The 18,751-nt window shown below is 38.0% G+C and overlaps 1 protein-coding gene and 1 long non-coding RNA gene across 2 annotated transcripts in view; one reads left to right on the forward strand and one right to left on the reverse strand.

Moving 5' to 3' along the window:
- The window catches only part of PLXDC1 (plexin domain containing 1), a 106,021-nt gene that overhangs the window by 52,038 nt on the left and 35,232 nt on the right, over positions 1 to 18,751 (forward strand). Inside the window, exon 7 of the mRNA XM_051994642.1 lies at positions 3,574 to 3,673. Coding sequence (XP_051850602.1) covers positions 3,574 to 3,673 — 100 coding nt within the window. The remainder of the gene's footprint in view (positions 1 to 3,573; positions 3,674 to 18,751) is intronic.
- The window catches only part of LOC127560230 (uncharacterized), a 39,151-nt gene that overhangs the window by 11,502 nt on the left and 8,898 nt on the right, over positions 1 to 18,751 (reverse strand). The window contains exon 2 of the long non-coding RNA XR_007953286.1: positions 13,093 to 13,148. This is a non-coding gene — a long non-coding RNA (uncharacterized LOC127560230). The remainder of the gene's footprint in view (positions 1 to 13,092; positions 13,149 to 18,751) is intronic.

The raw sequence follows: 18,751 nt of genomic DNA on the forward strand, positions 1-18,751 counted from the left end.
GGGTTGTTATGAGATCCAAGGACTTAGAGCTTGAGTTAGGGTTAATATATGTAGGAAGAAGTTTTTAAGACAAAGAATTATAGAAATGTCAGCTATAATATGATTATATGACCTTATGATGTGATATATATATTTAAATATTATTATATATAATTAATATCATCAATGAAGCAACTGAATTGAGGTGAGGATGAGGGGGGCAGGGATGGGTAGGAAATAGAGAAGACACATATAACTTCCAATTACCCACACACATGGAGGAAAGCCCTGGAATGATTAATCTAAGAACGCAATCTAATTTAGTTCTGGAATTCACTCAATGCTTTTTGAGAGAAGGGTGTAACTTTATCTTCCAAATTACTTTTGGCACAGGATGACATGGAAAGAGTCGTGCATTCTGTAGGCACATAACAGCTGGCCTCTAAACTGTGTTGTTTGGCAGAAAGGATGAAAGATTCGCCATAGACAGTTCACAAAACAGATAACTGAGAATTGACATACAATTGGTATAACTTGTCAGGGAGTGAAATCTAAACAACATGATAATTCCAATTTATAAAGTGCTTTAAAGTTTAAAAAATCTACTCCTCCCAACCCTGAAGGATAAATAATGCGAGCCAATGATATCCCCCTTCTACAGATGAGGAAACTGAGAAGCTAAATGAACACGTTATGATTGTTGTTGTTCAATCATGTTCCACTCTTTATGATGCTAGCTGGGGTTTCTTGGCAAAGGTACTGGAGTGGTTTGCCATTTCCTTCTCCAGCTCATTTTACAAATGAGAAAACTGAGCAAACAGGGTTAAGTGACTTGTCCAGGGTCACATAGCCAGAAAGTGTCCGAGGCTGGATTTGAACTCAGGACTCAGAACTCTATCCACCTAGCTGCCCCAATGATCACACAGCGGTTAAGAGCCTGAAAGCAGAATTCAAACTTAGTTCTGCTAATGTCAAGTCCACCATATTAGCCATTACGAGATATTGCCTGCCAAAAACTAAAACATAAGAAACACCATACATCGTATGATAAAAATGGCACTGGTTTAAAAGTAAAGAGATCCACTGTGAGGCTACAGTGGATGTGTGATCCCATTGATACGGATTGGGTCTCAGTTTCTTCAAATGTAAAATATAGGAATTCGACTAGGTTCTTCCCAGCTTTGATAGTCTGTGTTTTCTTGCCTAAGATTTCTCCCAGCTCCAATCTTCTGCGATTCTTTGGCCTGGGAAGCCAAGGAAATATAGTCAACTAATAGCATTTGAGCAGTCCCTAGAAAATTTGTTGAACTTGCTGAATCCTGTCGGGGACACTGAAGTGCAACATAAGACAAGGCTTCTGCTTTCAAACTCATACATGCACATACCCTCATGTGCAAATTAGTTCCAACAAATTAAATGCAAAAATAATTTGGGATAAAGGCAGCTAGGTGGATAGAGCACTAGCCCTGGAGACAGGATGATTTTAGTTAAAATATAGCCTCACACATTTACTAGCTATGTGACTCTGGGCAAGTCACTTAACCCTGCTTGCCTACCCCCAAAAAATATTATTTTGGAGGTCTGAGATGATTCAGAGTAAAGAAGTGATTGATGTAATGGAGTTAATCAGGGAGGGCTTCCTGGAAGAAGGAATTGTTAAACAGGACTATTTTGGGAAGTCATAAGATCAAAGGAAACTGAACTCAATTACTTCAATTATAAAAGAAAGAGATGAGATTAGATGATTGCTAAGAGGCTTTTCAGTTTGGGGACTAAGTGAAAAAGGAGATTCTTTGCCTCAATGGGTGCTACCCCAGTCAAATTGAGACCTGTTGAAAACCTTAGCTTAAAAAAGACCAAGGTCTCCCACTGCATCTCGGGCCATCTCTAGTTGTCCTGAGCTATGTCTTCCCACTGAATTCAGATGGCTCTGGAGGAGAAAGTGAGGAAAGTGACCTTGCACAGCCCTCCTGTAGTTAAATCCAATTCACTTTCATGTCATAATATCATCTCCCTCATGTCATGGTCCTCTTTGAGAATGAAGGACAAACAGTAATAACTGAGATAGTAATATGAATAATAGAATCAAGACTTTAATAATAATAATAATATTGGCTAGCATTTATGTAGTACTTTAGGTTTACAAAGGGCTTTAAATGTACTCGTTCATTTGATCCTGTGAGATAGGTGTTCTTGTAATCTCTGTTTTACAGTTATGGAAAGTAGGCTGAAGGAGGTTTGCTCAGGTCACACAGTTAATAAGTGTCAAAGTTAGGACTTGAACTTGAGTCTTTCTGGCTCCAAGTCAACCATTTTTTGCCCTGAATCATGTAATGAACACAACTGATGACAGATACTAAGCTAAAAAATCAGGATGAAACTAAGGAGATGAAATTTAATTGGGGGTCACTCTAAAGTCTTACACTTGGTTTCAAGAAATCAACATTAGAAGTACAAGTTGCAAGAAATATGGCTAAAAAAATTTTCTGAAAAAGATCTGGGAATTTTTCTGTAATGCAAATTCAATATGAGTTCACAGTGTGATATGGCAGTCCCTAATGCTAATGCAAAGTAGGAATGTAAATAAGAGAGGTCTAACTCCTAGAATAGGTCCTTTTCAGTCTTGCCCTACTCAGATTTTATGTGAATAAGTTAGCATCTGCACATCCCATTAAAAATATTAATAAGTATGCAAGTCTCCAGAAAAGGATAAACTGAATGATAAAATAGCCTTGAGTCCAGGCTATTTAATGATTGATTGAAAGAATTGGGGATGGTTAACCTGGAGAAAGAAGAAGGCTACTTGCAGTTGCCTTCTAATATTTTTGTGACTAGATAGAAGAAGAACTAGACTGTTTTCCTTGACCCTGAAGGCAGAACCAGGATTAATAGGTCAAAAATTCAGAGTCAAATTTCAGTTTAATATAAAGAAAAACTTCCCCAAAGTCCCAAAGATGAATGGTCTGCCTTGGGAGGCAGTGGGATCCTTTTCACTGGAGGTCTTTGAGTCAAGCTTGGCCTATTAAATATATATAATGGGAATTCTTTGTCAGGTTTGGGTTGGATTGGATGATTGCTCAAATCCCTTTTAACCCAAAAATTAGGTTATTCTGTGAGTTCTCTGATTCCAAAGCTAGAGATCTTCCTGCATGTGCAAAATGAACATGGTCTTGGTAGAACAAATAGAGAGGTTTCAGGGCTGAGCAAAGGCATAAAGGGTGGTCCAGTATAGAGGATGATGAACAAATTGATCAAAGTAAAAGAGTCACGAGTTGAGGGGTGAATGAATGCTAGTTTTGGAGTATTATTAAAGGTTAAGATGAGGAATTTAGATTTGATCCATCAGACACTAAGGGGTCACCACAGGAGCTCAGTCTAAAACCTTCTCTGCATGTGTTAAGGTCTGAATGGAATTACCTAAGTGTAGTAGGGTGGGTTAGTTTGTGGGGACAGGAGAGGAACAGCTTTTCAGAGCTGGGGAAAAGTTCATGGTTATTGGGATGTAAAGTTCATGGTCATTCTGCCTGCCCTTGTCTCTCCTAAGTGATGTGTCCAAGCAGACCAGGTCTCTTCAGGATCTTCTCCCCCTTTCAGATCCCAATGTCTGTCTTGGACATCAATTCCACCCAGCACCCTGTGAAAGCCGGCCTCTCTGATGCCTTCATGATTCTCAGTCCAGCCTCTGACATGTCAGGTGAGTCTTCAGGACCCAAAGGAGGGCACAACCAGGCGGACTTGGTCTCCCCCTCACCTCCCAGGGTGGGTAGATGGTCACTGGTTCAAATGGTGGGGACTGGATGGGACTGGGGACCACCTTGCCATTTCCAGGAATTTCTTGGGCTCAGGGATCCTGATGGTCACAATATGTGATTATCAGTTTTTTCTATTTCCTAATAGACATGATTAGATAATTTATCCACTGCATTCATCCAGATATCTATGGATGGTTCTTTCTCAGGCAACCCAGGTCTCTTTTAGCTCGTAGATGTCTAGATGTTTTCACTTATTTTATTGTGCTAGAATATAATGTGTTAAGATGTATTATAAAATAGAGACTCCTCATTCAATAGGCAGGGGAAAGTCTTAATGAGATACAGTGTATGCATTTACTCTATCAGCAAGTATTTACTAAGTATTTATTATATGCCAGTCAGGATGATGGTCTCTGAGGATACAATGAAAGATAGCTTGATCTTGGAGAGTTTATAATCTACTGGAAAGGAGCACGAGAAATACAACACATTCATGAAAAATCAAATAGAACATTTATACAAAATAAGTATGATGGGGAAGCAGTAATTATAATTTGCAGAATCAGAAAGAGCCTCTTAAGGAAAGTGACATTTGAATTGGACCTTTAACAGAACGTGGGGTTTCTAGAAGCAGAGCTGTATAGTGAGAACCTCTTAGGCATGAGTCATAGCTTGGAGGTGGAAGATAACAAGTAGGATATTTTGGTTAAAGTGTAGAGTGTGTAAGGACAAGTAACAAGTAAGCAGACGGGAAAGATGAATTAGTAGGAAGGCAAGAGCACCCCACTGGAAGCCAAGGAAGTCGGTTCCAGTTTTGCCACTTTCTTATGGCAGGTCTGAGCAAAAAAGTATTTGTTAAGCACTTCTTGTGGTTGTTCAATCATGACATATGGACATGTCATGGACATGGTCCTTCAATATGGACACCAGGTCCTTCAATCCATCACTTGAAATCTGTTCCTATTCTTGTTTATTATCTCTGTACACCACCATCTAAACATCTCATCCTCTGCCATCACCTTTTCCTTTTGCCTTCAGTCTTTCCCAATGACTCCTGCCTTTTCATTATATGACCAGAATATTTAAGTTTTAGCTTCAATTTTTAATCTTCCAGTGAATAGCCTGAATTAATTTCTTTAAGTATTGACTGATTTGACCTCCTTGTTATTCAAGAAATTTTCAGGAGTCTCCAGTATCACAATTTGAAAGTATTGTTTCTGCAGTGCTCAGCTTTCCTTATGGTCCAAATCTCACAGGTGTATATGAAAAAATATGGCTTTGACATTACAGATCTTTGTCAGCAAAGTGATGTTATTAAATACCTACACACAGTACTGTGGTAGATGATGGAGGAGCAAACGGAAAAACTAAAATAAGCCTTGCCCCCAACAAGCTAATATTCTCCTTATCTAAATATCGTATGTCTATACACAAATAAACAAATACAAAGGCATATCAACAGGGGGCACTTAGGTGGGCAGTGGATAGAGACCACCCCTGAAGTCAGGAGGACCTGAGTTCAAATCTGATCTCAAACATTTAACACTTCCTAGCTATGTGATCCTGAACAAGTCACTTAATCCAATTGCCTTAGCAATATATATACATATGTATACAGAGCAGTCAATCAGTAAGTGGTTATTAAGTATTTACTATGTGCCAGTGACATAGTTCTGAGTATCAGAGATACAGTCACAAGGATGAAATAATCCCTTATTCGCTTTCCCTTTCCTTCTCTTTAAAATTTTCATTTTTTTCTAGTTAAACATATGCACTAATTTTTTTTCTTTTCTTTTTTTTTTTCCCCTAAGGCAAAGTGACTTGCCTAGGGTCACACAGTTTGGAAGTGTTAAGTGTCTGAGGCCAGATTTGAACTCTGGCTTCAGAGTTAGTGCTCTATCCACTGTACCACCTAGCTGCCCCAATAATCCCTTATTCTCTAAGAGTTTATACTTTAAGAAGGAAGACAACAGGTATAAGGAGGTCCTGATTAGTGTGAATAATGAATTCCATGAAGTAGTCACATGTATTTGAATTTTTACTATTATAGTTAAAATTATATTAAAAGTTATGATTATATAAAATATGATCGTTGGCTCCAGCCCATATAAAGTGTAAATCTGAATAATGCAACTGCTTTGCAGATTCATCATTCATGCTACTGACCAGAATTTAGCTATATATTTATAAGTCTCTAAAGCATAAATATAAATCGTTGTTGTTTGTCCTTTATTCTTGAAGAGGACCATAATGTCAGAAAGGTGATATCATGACATGATTATTGGATTTAAGGGAGGGAAGGTTGTGCAAGGTTACCTGCCTCACTTTCTCCTGCAGAGCCATCTGGGTGCATTGCAAAGATATAGATCAGCAATAGGATGATTTCAGAAAGGTCTGGAGAGACTTACATGAACTAATGCTCGGTGAAATGAGTAGAACCAAGAAAACGTTGTGCACAGCAACAAGATTATGCGATGATCGAGTGATGGACATCCCTTTTCAACAATGAGGTGATTCAGGCCAATTCCATTAGAGGAGATGAAGAGAGCCATCTGCACCCAGAGAGGGCTATGGGAACTTATATATATGGATCACAACATAGTATTTTCACCTTTTTATTGTTGTTTGCTTGTTTTTTTTTCTCCTTTCTCATTTTTTTCCTTTTTGATCTGATTTTTCTTGTGCAGCATAATAAATATGGAAATATGTTTACAAGAATTACACATATTTAACCTATACCTAGACATTGCTGTCTAGGGGAGGAGAGAAGGGTAAGGGAAGGACAAAAAATTGGAACACAAGGTTTTGCAAGGTTGAAAACTATCTTTTCATGTCTTTTGAAAATAAAAAGCTATTATTTCTTTTAAAAAGAAATTTTTTTTAAATACAAAAAGATACAGATCAGGATGGCTGGAGATAGTTTTTCTCTATACACTATATGGCAAATTTGGACAGTATACCAAAAGGCAGAGACATCACCTTGCTGACAAAAGTCTGCAATAGTCAAAGTAATATTTTTTCCTAACAATGTATGGCTGTGAAAGTTAGAGTATAAGGAAAGCCAAATGCTTTGGAATTGATGTTTTTGAATTGTGGTGTGGGAGAAGATTTTGGGGAGACCCTCGGACAGCAATGAAGTCAAATCAGTCAATACTTATATTAATTTAGGATAGTAGGTCAAATACTGAAGCTGAAGTTAAATACGTTGACCACATAATGAGAAGATAAGACTCATTGGAAAAGATCTTAATGTTAGGAAAGACTGAAGGCAAAAGAAGGGGACAGAAGTGGATGAAGTAGCTGAGTAGCTTGGACAGATATAGATATATATCTATATGTATATAGATATAATAATTATATATGCATGTAGAATAATGGGGAGGGAAGTCATGCCAGCTGATCAATCCCTGGACATCATTGCCTTCCCCTAAAAATGAAGCTAGTGGATTCGATAGCACCCAGCTTTGATATTCACTAGTTGTTGGATCATGGATGGGTAAATCGCTCAATCTCTCTGAAACTGTTTCCATGTGTGTAAATTGGGGATAATCACATCTGCTTTTCTTACCAGGTGGGATTGTTTTGAAGGAAATGCTTTGTAAATATGAAAGTGTTATAGAAACATGAGCTACATTGACTACTTCCAATTTATCTTGTTTGTACATAGTTATTTGCATGCTGACTTCTTTCCTCACCTGCCCTATCTCCATTAGTCTGAGTTTTTTAACTTGTATTCCCAACACTTGGCACAGTGCTTGGCAAACAGTAGCCACTTAATAATGCTTCTCGACTTGATGTGTTGACTTGAGCACCACAAGGTAAAGATATTATCAAATCCATTAACTGTGAATTAAGCTTGCTTCATGACAAATACCACTTGTTCACATTGCCTGCTGAAAAATGGAAAATTTTGAGGTGGGCAGAAGTCAGAAAGAGGCAGCTGATTTTCATAGGCGCCTGTGTGCTGCTGGATTTCCTTTAGGGAGAACACATGGATAGGATTAGGCCCCCAAATTGTCCCTCCCAACAATTGAAGGGGCTTTGTCATCATAGTTGATTCAGTTCTCATCTAGCTGGGAAGGAAAGAAGCTGAGTGGGAGGGCAACCTGGGGTTGATTTGTTCAGGATTGCCTGCTTTAGGAAAACATTGGGCAGCGTCTGAAATTGAAAGAGAACATTTTTCTTTTTAGTTTGCAAGCAGACTACTCATCAGGCAAGGTCCCTGAAGCTAAAGGCCATTGGACTCTGGAAACTGGGCTGACTTTAGAAAATACTGGGGTGAGGGTTTGATCCCAACACCTTAAAACACACCTATTCTATGCTCTATCTTCTGTCCTCTTGGATTTCCCAGCCTCCATAGGGGAGTGTTCCTTCCTCTCCCTTATTAAAACTAACTCACAAACAAGGATTTCCCCATTTGCACTTCATTATGTGTAAGTTCTTCCATTAGTGTCCTTGCATGGAGATAGCCTTGGATTCTCAAAGGCTAAACCAGAGAATTTAAACTGTTATTTTCTGCTAAGCTGAAAAGGATTTTTTGGTATATGGACTTTTCAATAGACTGAAAGTCTGCCAAATATTTGAAAGTGATCTCCTTCAAGAAGTCTTCCTTGATTCCTTCCATCAAAAAGTCATGGTTGACCACCTCTCTTAGACCTGGAATCATAACACTTTTTTTTTTTAAACTATGTGTAATAAACCTTCTCTTGTATCTTTTCCTCCTTTTTAATTATATGTTCTCTGAGGAGAGAAATCATACTATGTCTATAAAGCAAGATGGAACACACAATTGACCAGAACCAACTCTGAACAACACTAAGTGTGATCTATGGGATGGTCCTAGTAAACCAGTATAATCTCTGCTTCATCTAAATTTTCTATGTCCCCACCAAAAGCAGCTCTCTCTGCCTTGTTTGTCAGTCGTGTCACCTTCCCTTTGTTTTACATATAACTTTCCTTTATCCCCATTCAATATAAAAGGAAATAAACTCTAGAATTTACCATACCTCTGTATCTAACAAAGAAAACAGATTATTTCAATAGTTATTATATTCAATATTCACTATACCTAGTAAATATTGGCAATCTTCTTAGTTTGTCCTCAGGACATATATATCTTAAGGTAAGATCTATTCAGTAGATGCTTTTAATAATTTTTAACCTCTCAACTAACCAATAAGCGTTTATTAAGCACTTTCTGTGTACTTTCATTTTGGTCAATGTTTTTTTACCTCTTTCCCTCCAGGAAAGCCCCAAAACCCTACCCATGTAGCCACCCTTTACATGTCTTTCCCAAGTAGGATAGAAGCTCAATTCAAGATAATGGGAGGAGGTTGAAAGGGGAGTCAAATGATCAGGGAAAGCTTCACATAAGAGATAACATTTGATGAATGTAAACTATTTGCATTTTTGTTTTTCTTTCCGGGTTATTTATACCTTCTGAATCCAATTCTTCTTGTGCAACAAGAGAACTGTTCGGTTCTGCACACATATCTAGGATATACTGTGACATATTTAATATGCATAGGACTGCTTGCCATTGGCTGGGGGTGGGGGAAGTGGAGGGGGGAGGGAGGGAGGGGAAAAATTGGAACAGAAGTGAGTGCAAGGGATAATGTTGTAAAAAATTACCCTGGCATGGGTTCTGTCAATAAAAAGTTATAATTATTTTTTTTCTATTTAAAATTTTTATTTAATAATTACTTTATATTGACAGAATCCATGCCAGGGTAATTTTAAGTTATAATTATTTTTTTTAAAAAAGGGGGGGGAGGGAATAAAATTACTAATTCTAAAGAGAGAGAGAGAGAGAGGTAACATTTGAGCTGACCTCTGAAGAAAACTAGGAATTTTTTCCCCCCTGGGGCAGCTGGGGTTAAATGACTTGCCACGCAGCTAGAAGTGTTAAGTGTCTGAGGTCAGATTTGAACTCAGATCCTCCTGACTTCAGGGTTGGTGCTGTAACCACTGCACCACCTAACTACCCCTAAACTAGGGATTTTTAATAGACCAAGGTGAGGAAAGAATGGATTCCAGACATGGAGAAGATGTGCATGAAGACAAAAGAACTTCATCCAAATTCATGGGACATCATGAAGGAAGGAAGAGTTGTCATGGGAGGTTCACGCTTAGCTGGATCATTACCCGGTCAATAGTGCAGTGTTTAGAGCTCTGAACCAGAGTCCAGAAGACTTGAGTTCAAATTCAGCCTCAGATACATACTTTCTGGCCATGGCACTTAACCTCTTTTTGCTTGTTTCCTCATTTGTAAAATGGTGATGGCAACACATCTACTTCTCATGATTGTTTTAAGGAGCAAATGTGTAAAATGCATGGTACACTGCCCAGAATATATTGGGTGCTTAATAAATGCATATTTCCTTGCTTCCAGGTGAGAAGTTTTATTATTATTTTTTAACCACAAAAGAGGCAGGTAGTTGGATGTATCGGATGAATAAGTAGCTTTGGAAACAGGAAGACCTGAATTCCAATCATGTCTCAAAGATATTCTAGTTATGTGACCAGGATCAAGTCCCTCAACCTCTCAATATATCAGTTTGGATGCCGCTGAAAAGAAAGGTTAGCAGCCTGGGTCTGTCTGTTGTACTTCAGGTCCAATTGTAACCAGCCTCTTTATTTAGTAAAGCTGATTTCACTTTGTCTAACTTTGCAGGTAGGCCCATCAAAATTAGTAAAAGTTTTCAAATGTCACCACAGGGTGCCCTAGGGGAATTTGTTTGTCTTTCATTCTCCAAGAGGATCAATGACATCTGGAGGGTGATATATTGACTTGCAAGCGAATTGGATCTAAGTGAGTCAGAACTGTGCAAAGTCATCAGCGTCACTCTGTCCTCCAGAGTCATCTGGGTCCATTGGCAAGATATAGGCCAGGCCCAGGATGGTTCCAGATGCAGGGGGAGACTTTGGCCTTTTTAAGCTAAGGTCTTTAACCAGTCTCAGTTTTGACTGAGGCAATGCCCAATGGGTGATCCAGGTTAGGTAAGAAATGAAGCAAAAGATGACCTTGTCTGCCTTCTCAGAATCGATCCAGAAGGGGAAGAACCTCAGGGTTGCTGGCCAGAACAGAAACAGTTGCTATTTATACTCACTCTGAGCCTTTTAAACCCAAACTATGAGCAAATGAGACTTGGACTAGGACCTATTATTGGCCAATCAGGGAGAGCCAGAGTGATTTGGGTTTAAAAGCATAACCAAGTAACTCTCTTTGAATCCCAATGAGTTTTATCAAAGCCAAGTTTTCCCCAGCTATATTTCAAAAAAAGGATATGTGACAAAGGAATAAATTTTTTGGGGGAAGTGATAGAATTAATAAGGAAGAAAAAAATCTTGCCTGCAAATACCAAATATATAATATAAGTGACCAAATTTATATTCCTTTGGACAGAGCACCCATATGTAAGGGTATGACTCCTCATGTGGACAGAGGGAGAGACAGAGAAGGAAGAAAAAAAAATAGGAAGGGAGAGAGAAAAGAAGGAAGGAGGAAAGAAGAAAGGAAGGAGGAAGGAAGGAAGAAAGGAAGGAAGGGAGGAAGGAAGAAAGGAAGGAAAGAAGGAAGGTAGATCAGCTGAGGCTTCAAGGTTTAATTGTCAGGCAGGGTAAAGGGACAAGGGAATTCTATAAGCACAGACAAGCATTTAAGGTTCTCAGAAACTGTTGTAGGCTCAGAGGAAGGTATATTTGGAAATGAAATGGGCCACGGAGGCCAACCTCTTCATTTTATAGATAAAGAAAATATGACAAGCAGAAATAAAGTATCTTGTCCAGAATCACAGTTACTAAGTATTTCAGGCAGGATTTGAACTTGGCTCTTCCTGCTGCCAAGTCCAGTGCTCCACCCTCTGAGTCACTTTTCCTGCCTGTTCTTGTCTAATCTGTGTATCAGAGACTCACTGAAATGGGAGAGCCAATGATCCGAGCCACAGACATAACAGGAGGTCCTGTGAGAAACTAGTGTTTGTGGAAGACATCGATGGAACAATCAAAAGGAAATACATTGAGCAAGTGGGGGGTCAGGGAAGGAAGCTGAAATGTCAAATTGAATGGAACAGATGGAAACAGAAACAACTTGAGCCAAGTTAACTGGAATAGAATAAATACCAAGAAAATTAAACTAAGTCTAAGATGGAAAAATCGAAAAAAAAAAAATAGAATGGAGAAGAATGAAGTCCTGCCTTTCCCTAGATGTGGTAGAAACAGAGAAGCCTCAAAGTCATATTCTAGGATGAAATATGAGTCTGACTAATTTACGGCTAATTTTCTTTAGCCTCTCCTTTTCCTTGCCATCTGACTCAGATAAGGAATTATTTTATCCAAATTATAATTAGTTCCCTTATATTAATTACAATATAATTATTAACTTTGGAGTTGGCAGTCAGGGGTTCAAATCTCATTTCTGATTATTATTGTTTGTGTAACCTTAAGCAAATCAATTAAACTGAGGGCCAATTTCTTCAACTGTTACTTGTACTAAATATTGGAAATTAAAGAAAGGTTAAAAAAGAAATACGAACAGTCCCTGCCCTCAAAGTGCTTCCTGAAAGGGCCGCCTACAAAAAGTAGTTGCTGAGTTGAGTGTTGAAAGAAGTCAGCCATGTCCAGAAAGGGTGAGAAGACAAGGGAAAGAGACAGTAAAAAAGAATGGAGATGGGAAATAGAGAATAAAACTCTATGTATGAGGCACAGCAAATAAATTGGTATTGCTGGATTGTATGGTGTATAGAAGGAAAAAAAATATGGAAGGACATAAGAGGTAGGAAGGGGCCAGTTTTTAAAGAGCCTCAAATGTCAAAGATGATTGTGTCTTCATGACCCCATTTGGGGTTTTTTGGACTGGAGTGGTTTGCTAGTTCCTTTTTTAGCTCATTTGACAGATAAGAAACTTAGTTTTCTACCTCTCAGGGTTGTTATGAGACTAATATGATAATGTAAAGTACTTTGCAAGCCCTAAAGTGCTATATCAATTTCAGTTATCATCATCATCTTCTTCATCATCATTATCTTCATTATCTTGTTATTGCCTCTTTTTATCCTTACAATAGTCCAGGGAGGTAGACAGGATAGGAGATATTCTCCCCATTTTATAAGCAAAAGAACTGAGTTTTAGAGAAGGAAAGTTATTTACCCAAAAGCAGCACTTAGCCCAGTCCTTGGAGTACAGCAAGGCTTAATCAATGTTTATTGATTGGTTGATTAGCTACCTGGTGAGAGGCTGAGCTGGCACTAGAACTGAAATCTCTGATTCTCATTTAGGACTCTCATTATTGAGCAGAAGCATAATAAAACTGAGAAAAGGCTGGATTTGAATTGACAGAATTTAGGTTTAAATCACAGCTCTTACCTCTGGGTGACTTTGGGCAAGTCATTTAACCAATCTCTGTTCTTCAATTTTCTCATCTGTAAAATAAGGAAGATCTTTTCAGTTCTAAACTTGTGGCTCTGTGACCACCATTTTTATCTTATGTTCTCTTACCTGTTGCCATCACCATCATGACTAAAATAAGGGAAGAAGGCATTGTATGTATGGCAGGAGAGGGAGTGGATTTAATGAAAAAATAAAAACCCCAGACTTAGGGAGCAGAAGTCACTTGTGTCTAATGTTGCAGAATTGAAAAGGAAAAAAACCTCTTTTATCTTCTCCATTCAGCAGCAATGGAACAGATCCTATTAATAAGTACTTTTAGAGGAAGAATGAAAGGCATATTGAGAGGCAGTCTGGGGTGGTGGATAGAATACTGCCCTTGTAATCATGAGGACATGGGCTGAATCCTACTTCAGGCACACATTAACTGTGTGAATCTGGACTAGTCACTTTACCTCTGTGGACTGCATCTTTAAAATGAGGAGGGTCAGATTTGATAGGTTATAGTGTCCCTTTCAATTCTCAATCTGTGGTTTTCTAAATCATGGCCTGATTAATGGACCCATTAATTTCCTCTTTAACTCTTTAATTCATTAACTTAAGGTGAAGATTCCATCATATCCCATCGATGTCTACCAATTACCCTGTCAGTGGGCATCCCATGATCCCCTGAAGAGTAGCTGGATAAGGTAACATGGAGGAAAATTACCAAGTCAAGAAAGGAAACTGGGAAAGGGAATAAGAGAAAACTGAAGGTCCACAGAGAATCAGAGTTAGAGGGCTGGTCTCTGGAGCTCTAGAAGTTTAAGTTGGTGACTGACAGGGAAGGAGGGCAGCCAATTAGCCAACATAGCCGAAGGCTGTTTGAATGACTGGCTTAGGGTCTTTTCTCATTTCTACAGCTCTTTTAGGAGTTATGAAAGCCACTAAGAGACCTACTTAGTGATTCAATAGGAAGAAGCCTTGTGTTCATGTTTATAAACATTTGACAAGGGTAGAGATTTTGAGTTGCTGGGAGAGACCAAATTGAAATAATTGCTTCTGAAATATCCTATTCTTGTTTCCAAAATATCCCATGCTTTGTCTTCTAAATACTCTAGGCTTAGCTCTGAGGCAAAAACAGTAATGGAAGAACCATTTTTATGTATTTTTAAATGTATTTTGCCATCAAAGTTTTTTAAATTGTTTATTGTTCTCATTATTCTCTTTTGATTCCATTTTTACCTTCATTTTTGAATATTCTCTCTTACTGTAACCAGTGAGCCATCTCTTGTAACAATGAATTTTATTTTTTTCAAACCATTTTATTTTTTACAAATATATTCAAAGATAGTTTTCAACATTCACCTTTGCAAAACCTTGTGTTCCTCCCTCTCCTCTCCCCAAGACAGCAGGCAATCTAATATGGGTTAAACATGTGCAATTCTTCTAAACATTTCCATATTCGTCATGGTATGCAAGAAAAATCAGATCGAAAGGGATCAGAGAGAAAAAAACCAAAAGCAAACAAACAACAACAATAAAAAAGTGAAAATATTACACTTTGATCCACATTCAGTCTCCATAGTTCTCTCTCTGGATGCAGATTGCTTTTTCCATCACAAGTCTATTGGAATTACCTTGAATTATTGTTGAAAAGAGCCAGTTCCATCACAGTTGGTAACAATGAATTTTAAAGGATTTGAAAAAGCAGTTCAATTCAAAACTTCTCAATAATCAACTAAATCTGTTGGTATATTTGTCTCACAAAACTCTGACCTAGGTTCTCATTTCTTCCCCTCTACTATTTTGCTTGGTGATTTCTTCAGTTCCTTTGGAATTATTAATTTGCTGATGCTTCTCAGATCTATGGCTAGTCATAATCTCTCTAATTCAAATCTGACTGAAGACACTTACTAATTGTGTGACCCTGGCCAAGTTATCTAATCCTGTTTGCCTCAGTTTCCTCATCTGTCAAATGATTGGAGAAGGAAATGGCAAAACCACGCCAATATCTTTGCCAAGAAACCCCTAAATGGATCACAAAGAGTCAGATATGATTGAAATGACTAAACATCAACATTCAATCTGTAGAAACTGAGGCAGTCTTGAATGTTCAACTACTTATTGGGCAACTTGAACTAGAATGTCACATAGATCAGGGCTTCTTAAACTTCTTCCACTCATGACCCCTTTTGTCTGAGAAAATTTTATGCAACTCTGGGTATATTGGTATATAAATAGGTATACAAATCAAACATTTACTGGTAATAAATAATAATTTTGTAATCCCCACATTCAGTTACACAATCCTATATGGAGTTGCTAACTACAGTTTAAGAAGCTTTGACATAAATATCTTAAACAAGTGTCATATGTGTCCAAAACTGAACTCATGAGCTTTCTTACAGACTCTCCTCCTTCCAAGTTTTTCTTTCATTATGGAGAGCATACTCTCTCAATCTCCCAGGCTCAATCTTGATGTCACCTTGACTCCTCACTATCTCTCATCTTTTATTTCTAATCTGTTTCCAAGGCTGTCAATGTCAACTTTGCAGCATCTCTTGAATATACTCCTTTCTTCTGATATTGCCATTACCCTGGTACAAGCCCTCATCACTTTGTGCCAGAACTATTAAAATAGCCTCTTAATTCCTTTTCTTTCCTCAAATCTCTCCCTACTCTAATCTATCATCTACTCAACTGTCAAATTAATCTTCCTAAAGAAGATCTGACTATATTGCACACAAACCCCCACCATCATTCAATAAATTCCATTGGCTCCCTGCCACTTCAAGGATCAAATATAATCAAGAATATCAAATCTATTTGATGTTCAAATCTTCTTACAACCTGGCTCCTTTCCATTCATCTTATACTTCAAGCCTGCTCTTCCCCATATTATCTACAATCCAGTGACTACAGTCTCTTTGTTGTTCCTTACACAGGATACTCCATTTTCACTAATTGTGTCCTATGTTTGGATTTCTCTCTCTCTTCATTTCTTTCTCTTGTCAAGTCTCAGATAAAATCCTATTTTCTACAAGAAGTCTTTTCCAATTCCCTTCAATGTTAGTGCTTTCCCTTTGAAATCGCCCAGTTATCCTGTATATATTTTGCTCATATATAATTGTTTGCATGTTGTATACTTCATTAGATTATACATTTCTTGAGGACTTTTTTTGTATATTTTTTGTATATTAAGCACTTAGTACAATGCCTGTCACATAGCACGTGTTTAATAAATGTTTGTTGACTTAGTTCAGGAAATGTTGAGAATAAATGCATATATATTAGATCCATAAAGTTCCAAGGCTAATAGGACTCTTAGAGAGTCTAATTCTATCATGTAATAGAGAAGAAAACAAACTTAGAAAGGGGAAGTGACCTTGCCACATGAGTTAATGGTATAGTTTGAAATATAAGAAACAATAACTAAGATATAAATGAATTATCATTTAGTACACTGTTGTTGTTTGTCCTTAGTATTGGAAAAGAACCAACAACTTCATAGGTGACGTCTTGCTTTTTGCAAGAATTGGATTTAAGTAAAGCAGAGCTGTACAAAGTCATCAGCTTCACTCTTTGTTCCTGAGTCATCAAAGTCCAGTGACAGGACAAAACCCAAGATGACTGGCAGTGACCCAGGATGCAGTGGGTAACCTTGGCATTTTTGATGCCTGACCAAGCTCTGAGCACTCTGCAGTGACTGCTTCAGTCTTCTTTATGGCTTTTGGAACAAATTGTTTTCATCTACCCATTCCCATGAGGAAAGTCGGCACATGCTTGGGGATGCCCTCTTAACTACTGACATAGAAGGTCAGGTTTGAAGCCTGTAAATCACCCTCAACCTGGTTTAGTCTGTCTGCCAAGTTAGTTTGCTGGGTTTTGACTGCTGTACCTGCTACAGCTTCTTGGAGCCATCAATGAGAGGTGAATCAAGTGGACATCAAAAGTGGATGAGCAATCCTAAAAAGAGCTCCGCAAGCCCTCACACCAGAGGTGCTAGTCCTTCTGAACATCCTAGCTCATAGGTGCTTAATAAATGCTTATTGACTGACTATGAGACTTGATAAATTCTCATTTGAACTCAACTTGCAACAACAGGGATAGGATGTGACACAGGAAAATTCTTTTCTTCTAATGATGGAGCAAAAGGTGATGTGACAGGACTAACCCTTATAGAATCGATCAGTCTTGTAATGAGTTTCTAGCATTTTAAAAGGTTTATCTTGCGATTGTATTAGATGTAAGGTCAATTGAATCAGAATAGTCCCATCAACATATATTCCTTGAGATGGTCTCAGTTTCATCCTTTGACATTTTGTTGTTTTAAATACTGCTATAGTAAGTGGGCATTTGGCCTATTAGCTTGTGACTGTTTTTAGTTACATAGGGATTTTATTGTAACATGATTCAGATAGTATAAATTGAAGATAAACATCTCAGGATGGAACAGGGATGAGGAAGGTCAAGTTTAACACTGAAAAAAAAATCAGGATTCAAGGCAAATCCAATGGACTTATGATGAAAAATGCCATCCACGTCCTGAGAGAGAACTATAGAAACTGAATGTGGATCAAAACATAGTGTTTTCACTTTTTTTGTTGTTTGTTTACCTGTTTTTTTCCTTTTTCTCTTTTGATTTAATTTTTCTTGTGCAGCATGAAGAATATAGAAATATGTTTAGAAAAATTGTACATGTTTAATCTATATTGTATGGCTTGCTATCTTGGGGAGAGGAGAGAGAGTAGGAAAGGAAGAGAAATTTGAAACAAAAAATTTAGCAAAATGAAAACTATCTCTGCATGTTTTTGGGAAAAAAAATACTATTAAACTCAAAAAAGAAAGAAAAAAGAAACCAGGAAAGTTGGCAAGAGAATGAGCTGCACGTTGAGACACAGCCCATGAGGTGACCTATCAGCAAGCCTCTCTTCACTTAGACACTAAGGAGTGCTATGGAGGGAACTCTGACCTTGTCCATTTAAACTCCAGTCTTGCTATCTCAGGATTAACATAGACTTGGATTTAGAACAGAAAAAGGACCTCAAGAGAGCCTTGAATTCAACCTCCCATTTTAGAGATGTAGAAACTGAGGCAAAAATAGATGGATGATTTATTTAAGGTCATACAGGGATCAAGTATCAGAATTGGAATTGAGACCTAAGTACCCTAATTTAAAAATCCAGTCTTTCATCAATTCTGCTGCCATCTTGGTATAGGTCACTTCATCCATTACCTCACACCTAGACTAATAGAGTAGCCTCCTAATTGTCCTCCCTGCCTCAAGTCTCCTTCAACTCCAATGTATCTTCCACTCAGCTGCCAAAGTGATTTTCCTAACATGTAGACCTAACCACAGAATGCTGTTACTCAGTCACCGTCAGTAGCTCCACATTCAAACAGAAAATCCTTTCATTTTTTTAAGTTCTTTATTACCTGGCCACTTCCTGCCTTCCCAGGCTTCTTACACTTTACTCACCTTCATGTACTATCCAGTACAGCTACCCTGGCTGTTCTTCATTTAGAATCCTTAGTGCAGTTTAAAGTTTTATTAAGCAATTAAGTGGCACAGTAGCCTTGCACCTAGAATCAGGAAGACCTGAGTTAAATCTGGCCTCAGAAATAGTAGAAATAACAATTTGTGTAACTCTTAGTA

The sequence above is a fragment of the Antechinus flavipes genome, chromosome 4 (assembly GCF_016432865.1).
Source record: "Antechinus flavipes isolate AdamAnt ecotype Samford, QLD, Australia chromosome 4, AdamAnt_v2, whole genome shotgun sequence".
Classification (NCBI taxonomy): Eukaryota; Metazoa; Chordata; class Mammalia; order Dasyuromorphia; family Dasyuridae; genus Antechinus; species Antechinus flavipes.